This window comes from Podarcis bocagei (genome assembly GCF_964188305.1).
Source record: "Podarcis bocagei genome assembly, chromosome: 17".
Taxonomy (NCBI): Eukaryota; Metazoa; Chordata; class Lepidosauria; order Squamata; family Lacertidae; genus Podarcis; species Podarcis bocagei.
In genome coordinates, this window is record NC_138143.1 from 3,982,116 (window position 1) to 3,997,573 (window position 15,458).

Here is a 15,458-nt window from a genome sequence, read left to right on the forward strand (position 1 = left end):
TTTTTGTTACCTTGAGGTCTTGAAGCAAGAAAAAGCAGAAATCTTGCAAAGCAAAAGCATCACTCAGGCAGCCCTTAATTCAGGTGTTCTGCTGCGCTGACTGCGTGCCGACTCAAAAGAAATTGGCGAGTCAGAAGATGTCATGAAGGGAATTTGGAGCAAAGGAAGATAGGGATGGGAAGTGTACATGTGGAGGAGATACTACCCAAGAGCCGCTTGGTGAAAGTGTATGAAGGAATCCCACCCTTTGTATATGGTTGGAGGCAACAGAAGAGGAAGCAGCAGCAGCAGCAGCAGCAGCAGAAAGAGGCCTGGCCAGGATTGCGCAGCAGCAGATTGATGTAAACACACCAGATTCAGGGAAACAAAGAATTCCTTCAATGCACTGGCCTCCTGCCAAGATTAACCTCTCCAGAGACTAGACACAGCAGCTGAAAGGGGCCCAACTATTCTCCCTCAGCTCAGGTTCAGACAAGTCTTAAGCAACCTTCCTCAAAACCCCAAGGGGTAGGCAAGCTGGATAAAGCTGAACTCCCACAGGCTCTAAGGAACAGCCCAAGGCCCTGCCCTGCCTTCCCTCGCCTTCAGTTGTGGCACCACCATTATGGGATTTACTCCCAAGGGAGACCCACCTGGCCTAGTAATGGTTTGCCTTTTCTTCAGCAGGCAGTGAAGACCTAGCTATTTTCAAGGTCAGCATTGTATTGCTTGACTAAGCTATTTATTATGCATTCTTCTGCTTTAAATGCATTTGATGTTGTGCATTCTTTTATTCTATTTTTTTAAGCCAGTGTACAGATCCTATGGGTTCTGGAGCACAAGGTATGAAGGAAGAATCAACCTCCAGATACAAAGTGAAAGAGACTGATGAAGATCAAGGCAACAGAAGAGAACCTAGAATGAATTCAAAGCGATGGCCTAATCTCAGAAGCACAGAACCTATTCCTAGGTGTAAGATTTTCTGAGGGGCAGGGTGGTTCCCAGAGCCGACCATTTCACTGACTCCCAACATGGAAGCGGAACACCATGTCCATAGAATCATAGAGTTGGAAGAGACCACAAGGGCCATCGAGTCCAACCCCCTGCCAAGACGTCACCAAGCCAAGCACATCCCAAGTGCTTTATGTGGTGAACTACAGTGGTACCTCGGGTTAAGAACTTAATTCGTTCTGGAGGTCCGTTCTTAACCTGAAACTGTTCTTAACCTGAGGTACCACTTTAGCTAATGGGGTCTCCCACTACTGCTGCACCGCCAGCACGCGATTTCTATTCTCATCCTGAAGCAAAGTTCTTAACCCGAGGAACTACTTCTGGGTTAGCGGAGTCTGTAACCTGAAGCGTTTGTAACCCGAGGTACCACTGTACTCTGTGATTTTCCAATAAAGGGCGGCATACAAATGTAATAAATAATTCCTGCAGCTGCACAAACACAAGAAGGTGGTTTTCACGGAAGTAGGAAAAGGCTTCTTGCAAGTGCATGTGGGGTGGCTGTGGGTGTGCATGCAACAGAAGTCAGAAAAATTACTGAAGAAACCTTCCAGTGGTTTGAGGTCAGGTTTTCAGTGCCCTTTACATTTATATAGAATCATAGAACAGCAGAACTGGAAGGTAGCCCAAGGGTCATCTAGCCTGACCCCCGCAAAGAAGGAATCTCAACTACAGCATCCCTGACAGCATCCCCCAAGCTGAAGGCAGCCCTGTATTGGGAAGTTTCCAGTGTTTGATGTTTCATTTTGTTTTCATATGCGTTGGAAGCCACCCAGCCATATAGGCAGGGTATAAATAATAAACTTATTTATTTTGTGTTTAAAGACCTCCAGCGAAGGAGTCTACATGCTCCTCTACCCCATAACAGCAAGGGGAAGCAGAATTATAAAAAGTGGTTTAACTTGCATAATTTAGACAGGTCAGTTGTCTTTTTAGTATGGAAAACAAGCAACTCTGTTTTATGGTCCATGAAGGAAGAAATTAAGTATCTGGCACCTTCTGGAAGAATATACTTACATGTTTACAGGGAACGTGCTCCCTGGTTACATAAAGCTTGTGGCTAGGGACCCCCACAGTGACAGGACCGTGCATGTGTGTTTCGTTGCATGTGCCGTGGAACTGTTTTTGCTACAACAGGGAGCGGAATCTCAGGCTCAAGGGCCAAATGTAACCCTCAAAGCGCCTCTGTCTGCCACTGAAACTCAACAGGGACTGGATGGAGAAGAGTGTGTGTTTGTAGATACAATGGTACCTCTGGATACGAACAGGATCCGTACCTGAGCCCCGTTCGCATCCTGAAGTAAACTTAAGACGCGACTGCACGTGTGCGGGTTGCCACTTCCATGCATGTGCGTGAAGTCATTTTGAGCGTCTGCGCATGTGCGAGCAATGAAACCTGGAAGTAACGCGCTCCGTTATTTTTGGGTCACCGCGGAGCGTAACCCGAAAATATTCATCCCGAAGCTACTTCAACCTGAAGTATGACTACTAGCCTAGTATACAAAGCTAAATTTTACATTTGCTGCTCTGGCCCCACCCACCAGTTCCATGAGGCTCCCAGAGTTTGGCTAGATGGGAATGTGAAAAAGGATCTCCCTCCCTTGAACTACAGCTTCCTAGCATCCAGACATGTGCTACTGCCACACAATATACACACTTGGACCCAATAGGCTTCAGTCCATTTCCTACCCAAGCAGTCTGTGGCCACCAAACAGTTAACATGACACAACCCTCAACAGTATTAGAGGGAGCTGCTATTCTCCCTCTGCAGCAGATTGCAGGATCTGGTTACAGGCAACATGGAGTGAGTACCATCCTGAAAAAAGGCATTTTCCAAGCTTCCATCTGCATTCTTCCCTCCCCATCGCACACACTTTAACTTCTGCCCTCCATATCCACTGAGCCCGATAGCAGCTGGGAGCATTCAAAAGGGCAGGCGTCAGGGCCAGTCTCAAAGCTGGAGAGGAGCATTCAACACTGTCGAGCTGAATAAGCTGTAAACTGCAGAACAAGCATTATCAAAGAGGACAGGAGGGCCAAAGGGAATCTAAGACCCAGAGGCCACTGAGATTCACCCACATTAGGCCACATGCCCCCTCCCTCCCCGGGAGCAGAGACCCAGTCAAGGCTAGAGAAGCTGGGATGGGAGCCCCTTCCCATTAGCTCTCATGCGCTTAAGCTTTTGTTATTGGAGTGCCAGAGCAGATGCATCCCTCTGGCAGGGCTAAATACGCCATGCTTTCCCTGCCACTTTTTTCCCCTGGGTGGTGATGGGGGGGGGGAGGAACAGAGAGAAGGCAAGCCATCACATCCCAGCCACCTCCCCACCCGGCTCTGTACCGCCCACCCAGCCACAGAGCAGACCGCTCCAGCATTTTTTAGCCTTATATGGAGTGGCCGGCAGGCAGCAGCTCCTCTGTCCCAACAGGATTCTCCTTCCAGGGGGAGGGAAAAGAACGCCCCCTCCACATGTTTGGCCTGGTCCCTCCCTCTCTGCCCGCCTTCCCTACATCCAGCCTCTCTGTGAAGAGGAGCAAAAGACCCGCCCAGCCCATCCTTCTCCTCACCCCAACCCAAGGAGGAGGAGGAGGAGGAACAGACAGGCACACCCAGGCACAGGGCTACCCATCTCTAGCCTACAGGCATGGTTATGGTGTGCGCACGCCCTTCCACTTCTCAGCAACTGCTTGCCAGACCTTGTCTGAGTCAGAGTCTGTGGCCCAGGGACTGACTCACTGCATTGACGGGCAACGCAGGATTCTCATCTCCCACTGTCCTCAGGGTCTTCTGCAGGCTCCAGGGGGAGTCAAACAGAGCAGGGGGTAGAACCCTCCACCCAGCTTTTGCTGGACCACAACTCCCACCCTTCTTGACCACACTGGGTAGAGCAGATGCAAGTTGGAGTCCAACAACATGGGGCCCATTTAGAACCTCACTTACAGGGAGCTGGAATGAAAGCCAGTATCCCTTCGGTGGGCCTTATCTTCCCATACAGTACGGCTTTACAAGTGTTACACACAGCCACCACATTGCTGAATATCTAGCAAGTTTACCACAGCAGCCAATCTAATCCAGAATTTCCTATCATTACCAGCTCACAACCGTGTAGAGCACATCCAGACAGATACACCAAGAGGGTTTCATCAACAGAGGGGTCCCTGCAGCAACGTACATGGGCGGCTGCCAGAAATAGGCAATAGGGAACTTTTTAAAATAATAAAAAACCATGCAACTTCAGGATAATAGGTGGTTTTGTACCTCTGGATAGTCACCAGAACAACAACTTAAGACTTTAAGGTACTCAAAGTAACTAGGCCTTTGTAAGCTGTCTCTGTATTACAAGGTGTGTTACCCCAACTTTACCCCAAGATATGGAGTTCCTGGTCAAGTGGACAAGGAACCACGCCAGGTCCAACATAAGGTAACACAGGACTACACTTTTTGTGTCAGATCCACCTAATCATAGCCCACCAGTACTAAGGCCTGCCAGGCATTCAACACGCTGCCACATTTTTGCAACCCTGGGCCAAACACAGCTAAATGAAAACCCTGCTGGGTTGTATTTAGCTTGCAGAGTCACAGGCCCAATTTTAGTGAATACAAGGAGCTACATGTGTTGGGATGTCAACACATCCCAGCTGACATCTTTACAAACTGATAGTGCAGGAAAGAGCAGGAATGAGACCGGGGCATCAGTACAGAAAATACATTCTGCTTATATTGGCAACATGGATTGACACCAGCCATTCCAGGAGCCAAGGGATAGCAGTAGGAGATGACTGTGAGGTTTTTTAAATAATTATAACAGTATTTAGTTATGTCACTCTTTTCCACCTAAGTTTGGTCTAGTTGACTTCCTCAACAAAGGGCTATGGGCAAACCCCAACCCCAGAACAGGCTATGGATGCTCATGACCCTGAATCAACAGTCTGGGCCCAGTGAATTGTCTGGGAATAGCAGATGTTTCAGCAGTGCTGAGGCTGAGCAGGCATGATAAATCTGAATGAGAGGCCACCGGAAGCTCCCTGCAAAAGCAAGGTATGCATAAGCCATTGGTTTTTCCGAAAAGCTAATGAGACATCCAGGATCCCCACATTAATGAGTCAGACCTAAACTAGAATCAGTTACTTCCTCTACCAGGCAATGCAAGAGCCAGGCTGCTCAGGGCCAATGTTACACTATTTAGAGACACACCCATCCACAGCTTTTACTGCATGGAGTTTTTACCAGCGGAGCCACCACCAGTCAGTCCAAACCTAGATGGCTGGTAAGCTATCCAAAAGGCTCCCTTTGCTGTGACCATAAATGCCAAGCATCCAAGCCAAGTCAAGCTGCCCAAGCATGGAAGCAGCCGAGAGTCACCACCCATTTCCAAGAAAAGGCTGCTCCTATTATAAGGCAAAGGGCAATTAACAGTCATTTGCTTTCTTGTATTTCTGCCAAAACAGGAGACACTTGAACTTTTGCTTCAGGAGCTAGGGGTCCATGGCAAAGCAAGGAATATAAGGATCAGTGAACTGAATGCAATCTTTGCTCAGTACACATCATTCCAATGGGAGATACCATGGTCTGGTTTACATACAGTGTTAAACCATGGTTTAAATTAGTTAAGGTTTGGTGTTGCATACAAACCCAGCCCAGCACCTTAACTACAGTTAGCTATGATTTTGTTAGCAAAAATAAGCCATGGTTTGTTGCTGGCTGTTGGTTTACTCACCTTAACTATGGATTAGCATTCCATACAAACCCAGTCAGTTCATTCGTTATAGTTTATGTATGAGCAGCTTCAGATCTATGAAGAGATAAGGAGGCTCTCCCACAAACTGGGTACTGTACTTAAAAGTCTATCCTAGCTAAGGGCCCCGTCTGAAGCCATAGCTTCTTTCTGTGTTACTGTTCATCCCCAGCATGTGCCACTGTAGCAATATCCCAGACTACTATCAGACCCTCCAAGTGTCCCCATTTCGCCCCAGTTTCTGATTTGACCCCAGAATGTCCCATTTTTCCTTAGGATGTCCCTATTTCCGTAGGAGAAATGTTGGATGGTATGTACTAGGGCATTATTGTGACTGGAAGAGCTCAAGAGTCCATCAACTTCCTGACACCTTTCCTTAAGGCAGAATTTTTGCCCAGACTCTGCACTGACACAAGATTTACCCCAAAATCAGAGCAGAAGGACAAAGGCTTCTTATTGCCTAAGGTGTCGGTTGTGGGTTCAAAGGGCTGCGGCTAGTGATCTACGAGAGCGCAGATATTGGCTCAACCACATCCCACTTCCACTTCTTGGGCAACTTTTCCCCTCAATGTAATTCAAGTAATTCAAATTTGATGCGGCGGGTGGGGAGAAAAGAAGACAAACAATTGTTTGAGCTTGGAAAATGTGCGTGCGGCGCGTCAGGAGCTCGCTCGATCGGCGATTCAAAAGGCATCTACAAGAAATGGCTCAGCGGAAGGCAAGCGCCAGGCCGCCCCTCCTCCCATTCCTAAATAGTTAACGGGCCTTTCCGAAGCGGAGCGCGCCGGGCTGGGCTGGGCCAGAGATGGAGGGAGGGCGCGCGGGGCGGAGGGCGGGGGCTGCAGCAACGCGAACCGAGGCCGGGGCTGAAGGGGGCTTCCCCCCTTTTTTTGCAGACTCCAGACAAAAAGCCTGAAACCGGAGCCGCCTCCTGCAACCCTCCCCGCCACGCCCAGATGCAGCGTCCTCCCGCCCGCCCCACCCCTCCAGCCGGGCCTCTTCGCTTTCCGCCCCCCCCCCCGCGACTCTCCCCAAAAGGCACCCCATGACTACAGAAATGGGACCCCCAACTCCGAGGCGGCCCCGATCCGCCACCAGCGGTCCTTCTCTCCCCCCCCCACCCAACCCCGCCACAAATCCCGCGAAGCTACGCACGCCCCCTTCGCGGGAGGGGCCAAGCGCGCCCCTCTCCTCTTCACCTGGGCCTCGCCATGTAGAGGAGAGCGGGGTGCCTTTCCAGTCCCCCCCCCCGCCGTAAGAGACAGACTTGGGTGCCCCGCATCCAAAGACCCCGCACTCCCCCACTTTTAGGATGCCCCCTTCAGGCCCCCTTTTCGCCCTCTCCGCCCCCTCCCCTCTTTCTCTGGGACTTACCGATGGAGACCAGCTTGATGTTCTCTCTTTCCAGAAACTCCAGCGCCACCGAAACGTTCTCCAGCTGCATCTGCCGGAAAGTGGGGCGCGTGTTGTACTTGCGCCCCATCTTCTTCTGGCTCAGCACCTCGAGCAGCGCGATGAGGCGCAGCCCGTCCCCCAAGTCCGTCTGCAAGTTGGCGATGCGCTTGTTGACGCATTTCAGGTGCTCGTTGCACCAGCGCGTGAAGGTGTTCTGCTGGATCTTCTTCCAGGGCGCGTCCTCGGCCAGGTCCTTCTCGGTGGCCGGCATCTCGGCAGCGACCTCCCCCTGGATGCTGCTGCTGTTGCTGCCGCTGCCTGCTCCTCCGCCGCCGCCACCAACGCCTCCCGCTCCTGCGGCCTGATGGAGTCGCGCTTGAGAGCCGCTCATTATAACGGCTGGGCTCGGGGTGGGTGGGACCCCGGCGCTGGGTAGGTTGGGCCCGGGATTAAAGGCGCAGGATCCTGCAGAACGAGAGAGGAGAGGGAGGCGGTGAAGTGAGGCGCGGCCAAAGGCGCACGGCGAGGCGCACAGAAGAGCCAGACACACGCCCACCTCGGGGCAGCAGAGACTGGGCTCCAAGGAGGGCAAGGCGGCAGCCCCAGCCCCACGGAAGCGGCGAGCGCCTCCAAGCTGCGCGCACCTCCAGGGGCTGGTAGTCGGACGGGCGGGGCAGGAAGGAATCCCCAGACCCGAGGCTTCTGCAATCCTGTGCACGCTCACTTGGCGCGCAATCCCAATTGGGAGTGCGGGGGTGGAGTGGGATCTACTCTTGAGTAAGTTTATACATAGGCAACAGCTGCAAAAGTGCCTAGCCCTCTTAAAGGTGGGTCAGCGAGCTTAAAGAGGGGTCCTGTAAAAGGAGTGAAGCGGCAGATCTGCGAAAAGGGCAAGCTATTCCTTGGCCACGGCAGCCCAAGGAAGCCTCCATGTGCAGAAGCAGTGTATCTGGGAGGAGGGGCGCGCGGCTGGCGGGTTGCCCGGACGAGGGCTTCCCGGAGGCTACTTTGGGAAGCGGTGGACGAGGCTCTAAACCTCTCGGGTCCCTCCAGCGGACCTCTCTTCTGGAGCCTATGGGCCTGGAATTGCAGGGTGCCGAGGCCTTTGCTTTTCGCGGGGCCCTTTGGCGAGGGATCACAAGGAAGGGGGACGTTACTTGGGAATTGCAGCCGCAGCCAGACCCGCTCGCTCATCCCACACCTTCGAAAGAAGGCGCGAGGCGGGAGAGCAGCTGGGGAAAGACTGGGGGGCGCGCCTTCCGTGGGGCCTCCTCTGCCCACCCCCGTGCCCACCACTTCCTTTTTAAAAGTGAGGATCTCGGGCACCAGGCGCGAAGATCCGGGGGATGCTGTGGTGGCAAGGCGGGAGGAAAGGTGCCCTCGCCCGGGAAGGCCCTGATCCCGGGTGTTCTCTGTCTCTCGCGCACACCCCGTCCCAGAGAAGGAAACGAGACTTGCCCCAGGAGGGAGGCAGCTCTGAAGCGGGGGGATTCCGCGGTGAGCCAGCCCCCCTCCCCCAGCTGGAAGGCGCCGGAGAAATGCCTCCGGGCTAGTAAGCGCACGTCTCCCGAATTCCTTCGCAATGAGGCCCAGCCGGCGGGAGCTGCCCCTCCGCCCCCCCCCCGGCCGGCCCTGCGCCTCTTTTGCCTCGACTGCGGCTCTGGCTGCCCTGGGTGTCTCCTCTTCCTGGGGAGGGTGAGATCCTGGGTCTCTCTCTGTGTCTCCCTCCCTCTCGCCCTCGACACAGCACGGCGACGGGGCCGGTCTCGGCTTGTCATCTGCTTGCAGCTGCTCGCCCGCCTGCCTTCCCTCCGCTGCGCTCCCTCTCCGACACCTACACGGCTGAGCTGCTGCTCTAGGATCGCTCAGTCAGTAGAGCGCGAGATTCTTAACATCAGGGCTTCTACAAGAAGCAACCTTCAGAATAAAATCAAAGATCCTTACCGTATAAATTATTAAAATACGTGGATATTTGTGCAGAAATGACTGCACAAACTTTATTTTAGTTCAATAAAGAAATAAAATTTTTGTTTAGAAAAAAATATCTCAGGGTTTGTGGGGGCCAGCCCCCCATGCAGCACCAAAGATTCCTGCGTGGTTGGGGTCAGACTAGTTGACCTTCGTGCTCCCTTCCTATTTTACAAGCCTCTTTGGGCCCACCAGACAGAGGGAAGTGGCTTGGGGAGAGAGGTTCTGGAACAGGTTTTATTCATGACCAAAGATTCCACTTCTCTGCTGAATGGTTTGTGTTGGGTCATCTGTGGTAGAGGCTAGAGTACCTCTGAACATGTGCAAAGTCCGCTCTCAGACTGATGTAGACACACACATTTGCACATCATACACATTCTAGGGTTAAGGGCCCTGTAATTTTTCAGAGAAAAGAGAAACCCTGGCAGCCTTGATTTGTAGAAAATTAACTAGACCCAACCAAAAACGGTCTCACGTGAAGCCACCAGTTGGACTATTGTGTGATTTGGCTCAGGTATTGTCTACTCTGGCTAGCTAAGGTCCCTTTGACTAGAGCTGCCAGGGACTGAACCTGGGCAAAGCATGTCCTGCTGAGCTGTCATCACCACCTGAAGTCATGCTTCTTGGTGTCACCACATCACTGCCTCACTCGTCCCACTCCACCAACAGTGCTAAGAGCAGCCAAGGTTGTTCATTCTCAGCCTTCTTGCTTGTTGAAACTGGGCCAGGTGTGTGTGTGTTTTGCCATGGCTTTGTCAGTCTGTTCCAACTTGCTATGTCACTCCCATGTCACAAAGCTAAAGAGACGGGGAGAGACCTCAGGGAGGAGATGTGCAGCTACAACCAGGGCCAGCCCTACTATTAGGCAGAGCGAGGCAGCTGATGCTGGGAGACGGCAAGGCCAGTGCCAGACTTCCAGGAGGCCCTTGGCACAGTGCCGTGGATGACGCTTCCTAACAAACACACAGCAGGTTCAAAAAACAAAAACAAACCACCTACTGCGCTGACAGCAATTCTGCAGCCTGTGCATTTGTGGGTAAATTCTGATTGTGAGCAACCACTGTGGAAGGGAGACAATGTTGACTCTCACTCAGAAGCAGCACCTCCACCCACTGCGAAGATGGCCACCCAGAATTCCCATGAGGTCAGAGAGTGGCAGCACAGCCAAGCCACACGGGTGAGCACATGGCTTCCCAAAACAGAAGTCCTGGGAACTACACTTCCCATCACCCTTAACAAGCTACAGTTCCTGGAATAAAGTCACATGCATGTATCTTTGTGCACACTACAGTGTTTTTTGTTTTTATTTTTACAAGAGGGTAATGCCTGGGGGTCTGCAGCTGCAGAACAGCACTTCTCTGCTTAATAAGACTTCCTCAGGTTCCGTGCTCTTTTCCTATAAAAAGAGGTGCCAGAGGTCACCTTGTTCTCTTAGAATGGCAATGGCACCCACATGAGAGGTGCTGGAACTGAGTTCCAGCTGAGAAAAGCCCTGCTCAGGTCCAAGGTGGAAACAGAGGGCTGAGTAACCTGCAGCCCTCCCAATGCTGTTGGACTCAAATTCCTATCATCCCCAGCCAGTAGGACAGTCAGAGGATGATGGGAGTTAAACATTGGAGAGCAGAGCATTGCTGTGCATGGAGGGAAACAGGCAGGGTCTTGCTTGTGTGTTAACAGCAGTCTTTGGGATGGACAGCTGGAGGACTTCATAAGAGTCCCTCGTGCTGGAGGAGCAGTGCAACACCTACAAGTGGGAAGTGTTTGTGGTTCTGCCCCAGCTCCCATCTCTGCCCTACTCATTCCCCCACATTGCTGTGATTCAGCAAGCTGCAGTGGCCTAACGGCTTTGTCAAAGCAGCCCCAGCCCCACCCAGACTTCCTGAGCCGGGTTTTGAAATTTCTCATTTTGTACCAGCTCCTGTGCACCCCACCCTGGGACTTCCCCATCTTGCAGGGCTGGGGGAAGGTCGTGGGCAGATCAGACAAAGCACTGTGTGCAGTAAGGGGACCCCTTTGCTAGGGAAGATTAGAGGAAGTGCTTAAACTCTATATATCTGGATGGGGGAGACATGAAAGCATCTGGCCCTGTAAACTGTGAAGAGATTCCTCTTCTAATTCCAGTTGCCTTGGAGGCTTCCTGGAGTGACTCAGTGACGGGGTGGTAGTGGCGAAGGAACACAGCACATGTTTGGTGCCACCAGTGGGGGCTGGTCAGTTAGGGCAAATGGGGCACAGCCTCCTTTGCACATCAGGTGTTGGCTCTGCCTGTTAGGGACTCTGGCTCCTTGCCTTCCTCCCTACCCGTCCCCTTGGGCCAGCACCGCATGGCACTCAGTATCATTTCCATCCCACAGGAACATGGGTCCCATAGCTCAGTGGTGCAGCACATGCTCTGCACACCCAAGGCCCTGGGTTCAATCCCCGACCTTCAGAAAAGGGGGGAGAAGCGCCCTGCCTGCAACCCAAGAGAGCTGCTGCCAGCCAGTGTAGGCAGTCCTGTGTTAGATGGACCCATGGCCTGACTTTGTATCAAGCAGGTTCAGATGCTCGTTGTAGAGCCAGTCCTGGCATTGGAACATCAACAGGCTCTGACAGGGAGAGGCCAGTTGGTTGAGCATGAGGGCAGGAGGTGCTGCCTGTGTCCATCGCCTTTCAGCCCATTTCCTGCCCTTGGAGTCGTGCAGCCTGATCTGTTTCTTCACCAGGGCAGGCGGCCTGCTTCAAATCATCTGCACTCCCACTGCAGTGGCCTCGGACAAGCCTACCTTTCTCAGCCTCAGCTTGCTCCCCCTACATCTCTACATCTGCAATATGCAATATTGGCCTACCATGCAGGGTTGTTATGAAAGCGCATGAAGACAAAGTGTGGGATGCTCTGAATGACGGGAGCACATGTAAGTGTTCCTGTCCCCTCCATTTTTCTCCCCAGCTGAAGCAGGGGTGGGGATGGGGCTAGCTAGGGATGGGAAAGGATACGTGGGTGCCCCCTGCTGGCCTAGCCAGGAATTGCCATTCTGCACTTCTGTGTGTCTCTCTCTGAGAGCTTGGTCCCTTTTAAGAATCAGGACTGAGGGTTAAATTCCTCACACACAGCCTCTTTGCAGATAAAAATGCCCAGAAGTCAGCATTTAACATTAAATTTGACAGGCCTCACGTCTGTCTGGAAGGCATTATCCATGTAAATAACAGCATCTACATAGCACATTTCAAGTGTTCAGAGCATATTACACAATGCATTTCCATTAAGTGAGTCTTATAACCAGCGTGGTTAGAGTGTGGGAGGCAAGAGTCCAAATCACCACTCAGCTGTGAAGCTCACAGGGTGACCTGGAGCCTCTCACTCATTCTTAGCATTTTCTCCCTCACAGGGTTATTGCGAGAATAAAATGGCAAGGGGAACTATGTCTGCCACCTTGAGCCCCTGGAGGAAAGGTGGGATATCAATTTAATGTATAAATAGATAAAGTAATAATAAACAATATCTCTAGAAGGAAAGCCGGTATCACCTCCCCTATATTCCAAGTTGTGCATATGCAACACTAAGAGTTTATTAGCTTGCCTAGGCTATGAAGTCAGCTGCGGGGATTTATAAGCAAATTATACAGTTTGTGTTTAAAACAGACATCAACATACTGTTAGTTGCTTACAGTAAAAGGCTAGCCATGCTTACTCAAAAGTAACCCCTACTGATTCAGTGGTGCTTACTGTCCCAGGTAAGTGGCATTAGGATTGCAGCCTTAGTCAAATTACTGGTGGCACATACCACAGCATACAACTAATTAATGTTATGCTTGCTTCTTCTTTTTCAGCTAAGTATTTGCACATGCACACACATTTTCAGATTTTCAGTCCTGGGGGCAGATGTGTGGAGAACCTCATTTTGCAATTATTGATGTCACTAGGAACCATTCAATACCACCCTCTGATAGTCATACAAAACAGAAGTCTACTAAGAAAGTTGCACTCCTGGTGAAGAGTAGTTTTCAGATTTTAGTAGGCACTTCTTCAAGCACTGTAACCCCTCTGGAAATCTAATTTGTCAATTAAGGCAGGAGTGGATGAAGAGGAAATAAATGTGTATCAGGCACAGTCAGTAAGGTTAAAGTGGCTTGCATATGTCTGAAATGTATGGCTGCTGTTCATGCACACATATCATGGGAACAGATTTTCCCCCAATGCATGCAGATTTAAGTGGAGAAAAACCACAAGAGTTTAAATGAACAAATGCACATGCAGCACTTTTAGCTATGAGCAGTATGCAATTATTTAAACAAATGTTGTCCTTGCAACATGAAAACAGTGATCAGAAAAAGATTGGGATCCCATACTGTGTGTTCATGGTTGGAAAGCCCCACCATTTAAACAAATGTGCACCACTCACAATGGAAACTGCCATGCATTGGTATTGGAGGGAATTAATTCTTTTCATGCACACAATCATTTATATCCATATTCTGGGTATGCAGACTGTATATGGGACTGTGTGTGTGAATTTTATCTGTAAGTTGCTATAGTGGGTGGTTGTTTGTGTGCTGTGTATACATGTGCAAGTACATACGCTAAAGTTCTCAGAATGATTCTCAGTAATACCCCCAGTCATGGTGAGCAGGCCAGTGCCTTTTCTGTTGGTGTTGGGTGGCTGGGAGAGACAGTTCTATCAGGGCATTTTTGGCATCAGCCACTTAGAGGCTTGCAAAGCAGTTTCATTTACCAGCAAAGTGTCTGTTGTTGTGGCAAATGGAGGAATGGGGCAAGTGCTGCTGCACATCTCTGGTCATGGTACCCTGAAGGATCTCCATCTTTGCCCCCCTTAATGCCACAATGCAGTGCTTTACTTGCTCTTATTAGCATCTGGGTAGAAAGTAACAGGGTACACTCAGGGATGCCACTGCATTAGAGGCTAAACCTGCTCCCTCCTACCCACACCCTGAGTAACTCACCTGAAGTAGGTGAGTTCCCTTCTCATCTATGTCCCATATTGCCACCTATTTACTTAGTCCCATTGAGGTCCCATAGAAGCCTTTGAGAATCAAGACTGTGCTTATTTACATAGCCCAGCTCCTTCTCCAGTACAAATCTCCAGTACAAATCCCTCCTCCATCTACAGTTCATTTTTGGGGGGTCTTGGGACTGGCTTTCATAAGGAAATAAAATCTTAAATTCCTGAAATCCTATTCTATCCTGGAGTCCCAGAGCAAGTAAGAATATGTTAGTGAAGAACAGATCGGGAGGTAAGTAGATATGAACAGAAACATCCATTCACCAAACACTCTCAGAACTTGGTAGCAACAGGAAACATATTCTCCAAATTGGCTTTTAGTCACCACTGGCTTCTTACAGGCCAGTCCGTGGGCCACCCCAAGGATTTTGGTGCTTGACATGACAACGCTTCTACCTCCCCAACCTACCAATCAACATGAGGCACAGTCCTCCAGAAAGCCTCCCTACATCAGGCCCCACTGAAGTGAACAGGGGTACCTGTGTGCAGTTTGCTGTCTGTCTTCCACACCACTCCCCAGCCCCATAAGAGCACCCCAAATTCACCATTAAGTCTGCAGTCCCACCTAAGCTCAGGCTTCTGCAGTCGTCATGAGCACACTCAACACCTGGTGTGCCATCACAGATGTTTTCAAAAAGGGGAAGTTGATTCTTTAACATGCTTACAAATGATGACCGGCAGTTTGTTTGCTGAGTGATGTACCGTATTTAGAAATCAACACAAGCGTTGCTGATGATTTAGTATTGACTTTACAGGAGCCAGAACCTAGTACTAAAAGGGTATTGGAACTGATTCAAGAATTTGGACAGGTTGCAGGTTTCAAGTTGAATAAGATGAAAACCAAGGTTCTAGAGAAAAAATTAACTATGAATGAGAGAGAGAAGTTTCAGGAGGAGACAGGGCTAACATTGGTTAAAAAAGTGAAATACTTAGGGGTTAACATGACTGCTAAAAATGTGAACTTATTCAAGGATAATTATGAAAAATGTTGGACTGAAGTGAAAAAGGATTTAGAAGTATGGACAAATTTGAAGTTATCATTGTTAGGCCGAATTGCTGTGATAAAAATGAATGTGTTGCCAAGGATGTTATTTTTGTTCCAAACATTGCAAATTTTGGATAAGATGGATTGTTTCAAGAAGTGGCAGAAGGATATTTCTAGATTTGTTTGGCAGGGCAAGAAGCCTTGAATAAAATTTAAGATATTAATGGATGCTAAAGAAAGAGGTGGATTTGCCCTGCCAGACCTTAAACTTTATTATGAATCAGGTGCTTTTTGCTGGCTGAGAGAATGGCTGCTTCTTGAAAATACTGAAGTGTTGGATTTAGAAGGTTTTAACAATGTATTTGGTTGGCATGCATATTTGTGGTACG

At 50.2% G+C, this 15,458-nt stretch overlaps 1 protein-coding gene across 4 annotated transcripts in view; it reads right to left on the reverse strand.

The window, feature by feature from the left end:
- FLNA (filamin A) overlaps positions 1-9,801 on the reverse strand; it is a 69,349-nt gene extending 59,548 nt beyond the window's left edge. For all 4 annotated transcript variants that reach the window (XM_081177180.1, XM_081177178.1, XM_081177179.1 and 1 more), the window contains exons 1-2: positions 9,657-9,801; positions 7,097-7,582 (exon numbers count right to left, since the gene is read on the reverse strand). In XM_081177180.1, the coding sequence (XP_081033306.1) occupies positions 7,097-7,582; positions 9,657-9,687 (517 nt within the window). In that variant the 5' untranslated portion in view covers positions 9,688-9,801. The remainder of the gene's footprint in view (positions 1-7,096; positions 7,583-9,656) is intronic.
- Positions 9,802-15,458: the final 5,657 nt, after the last annotated feature.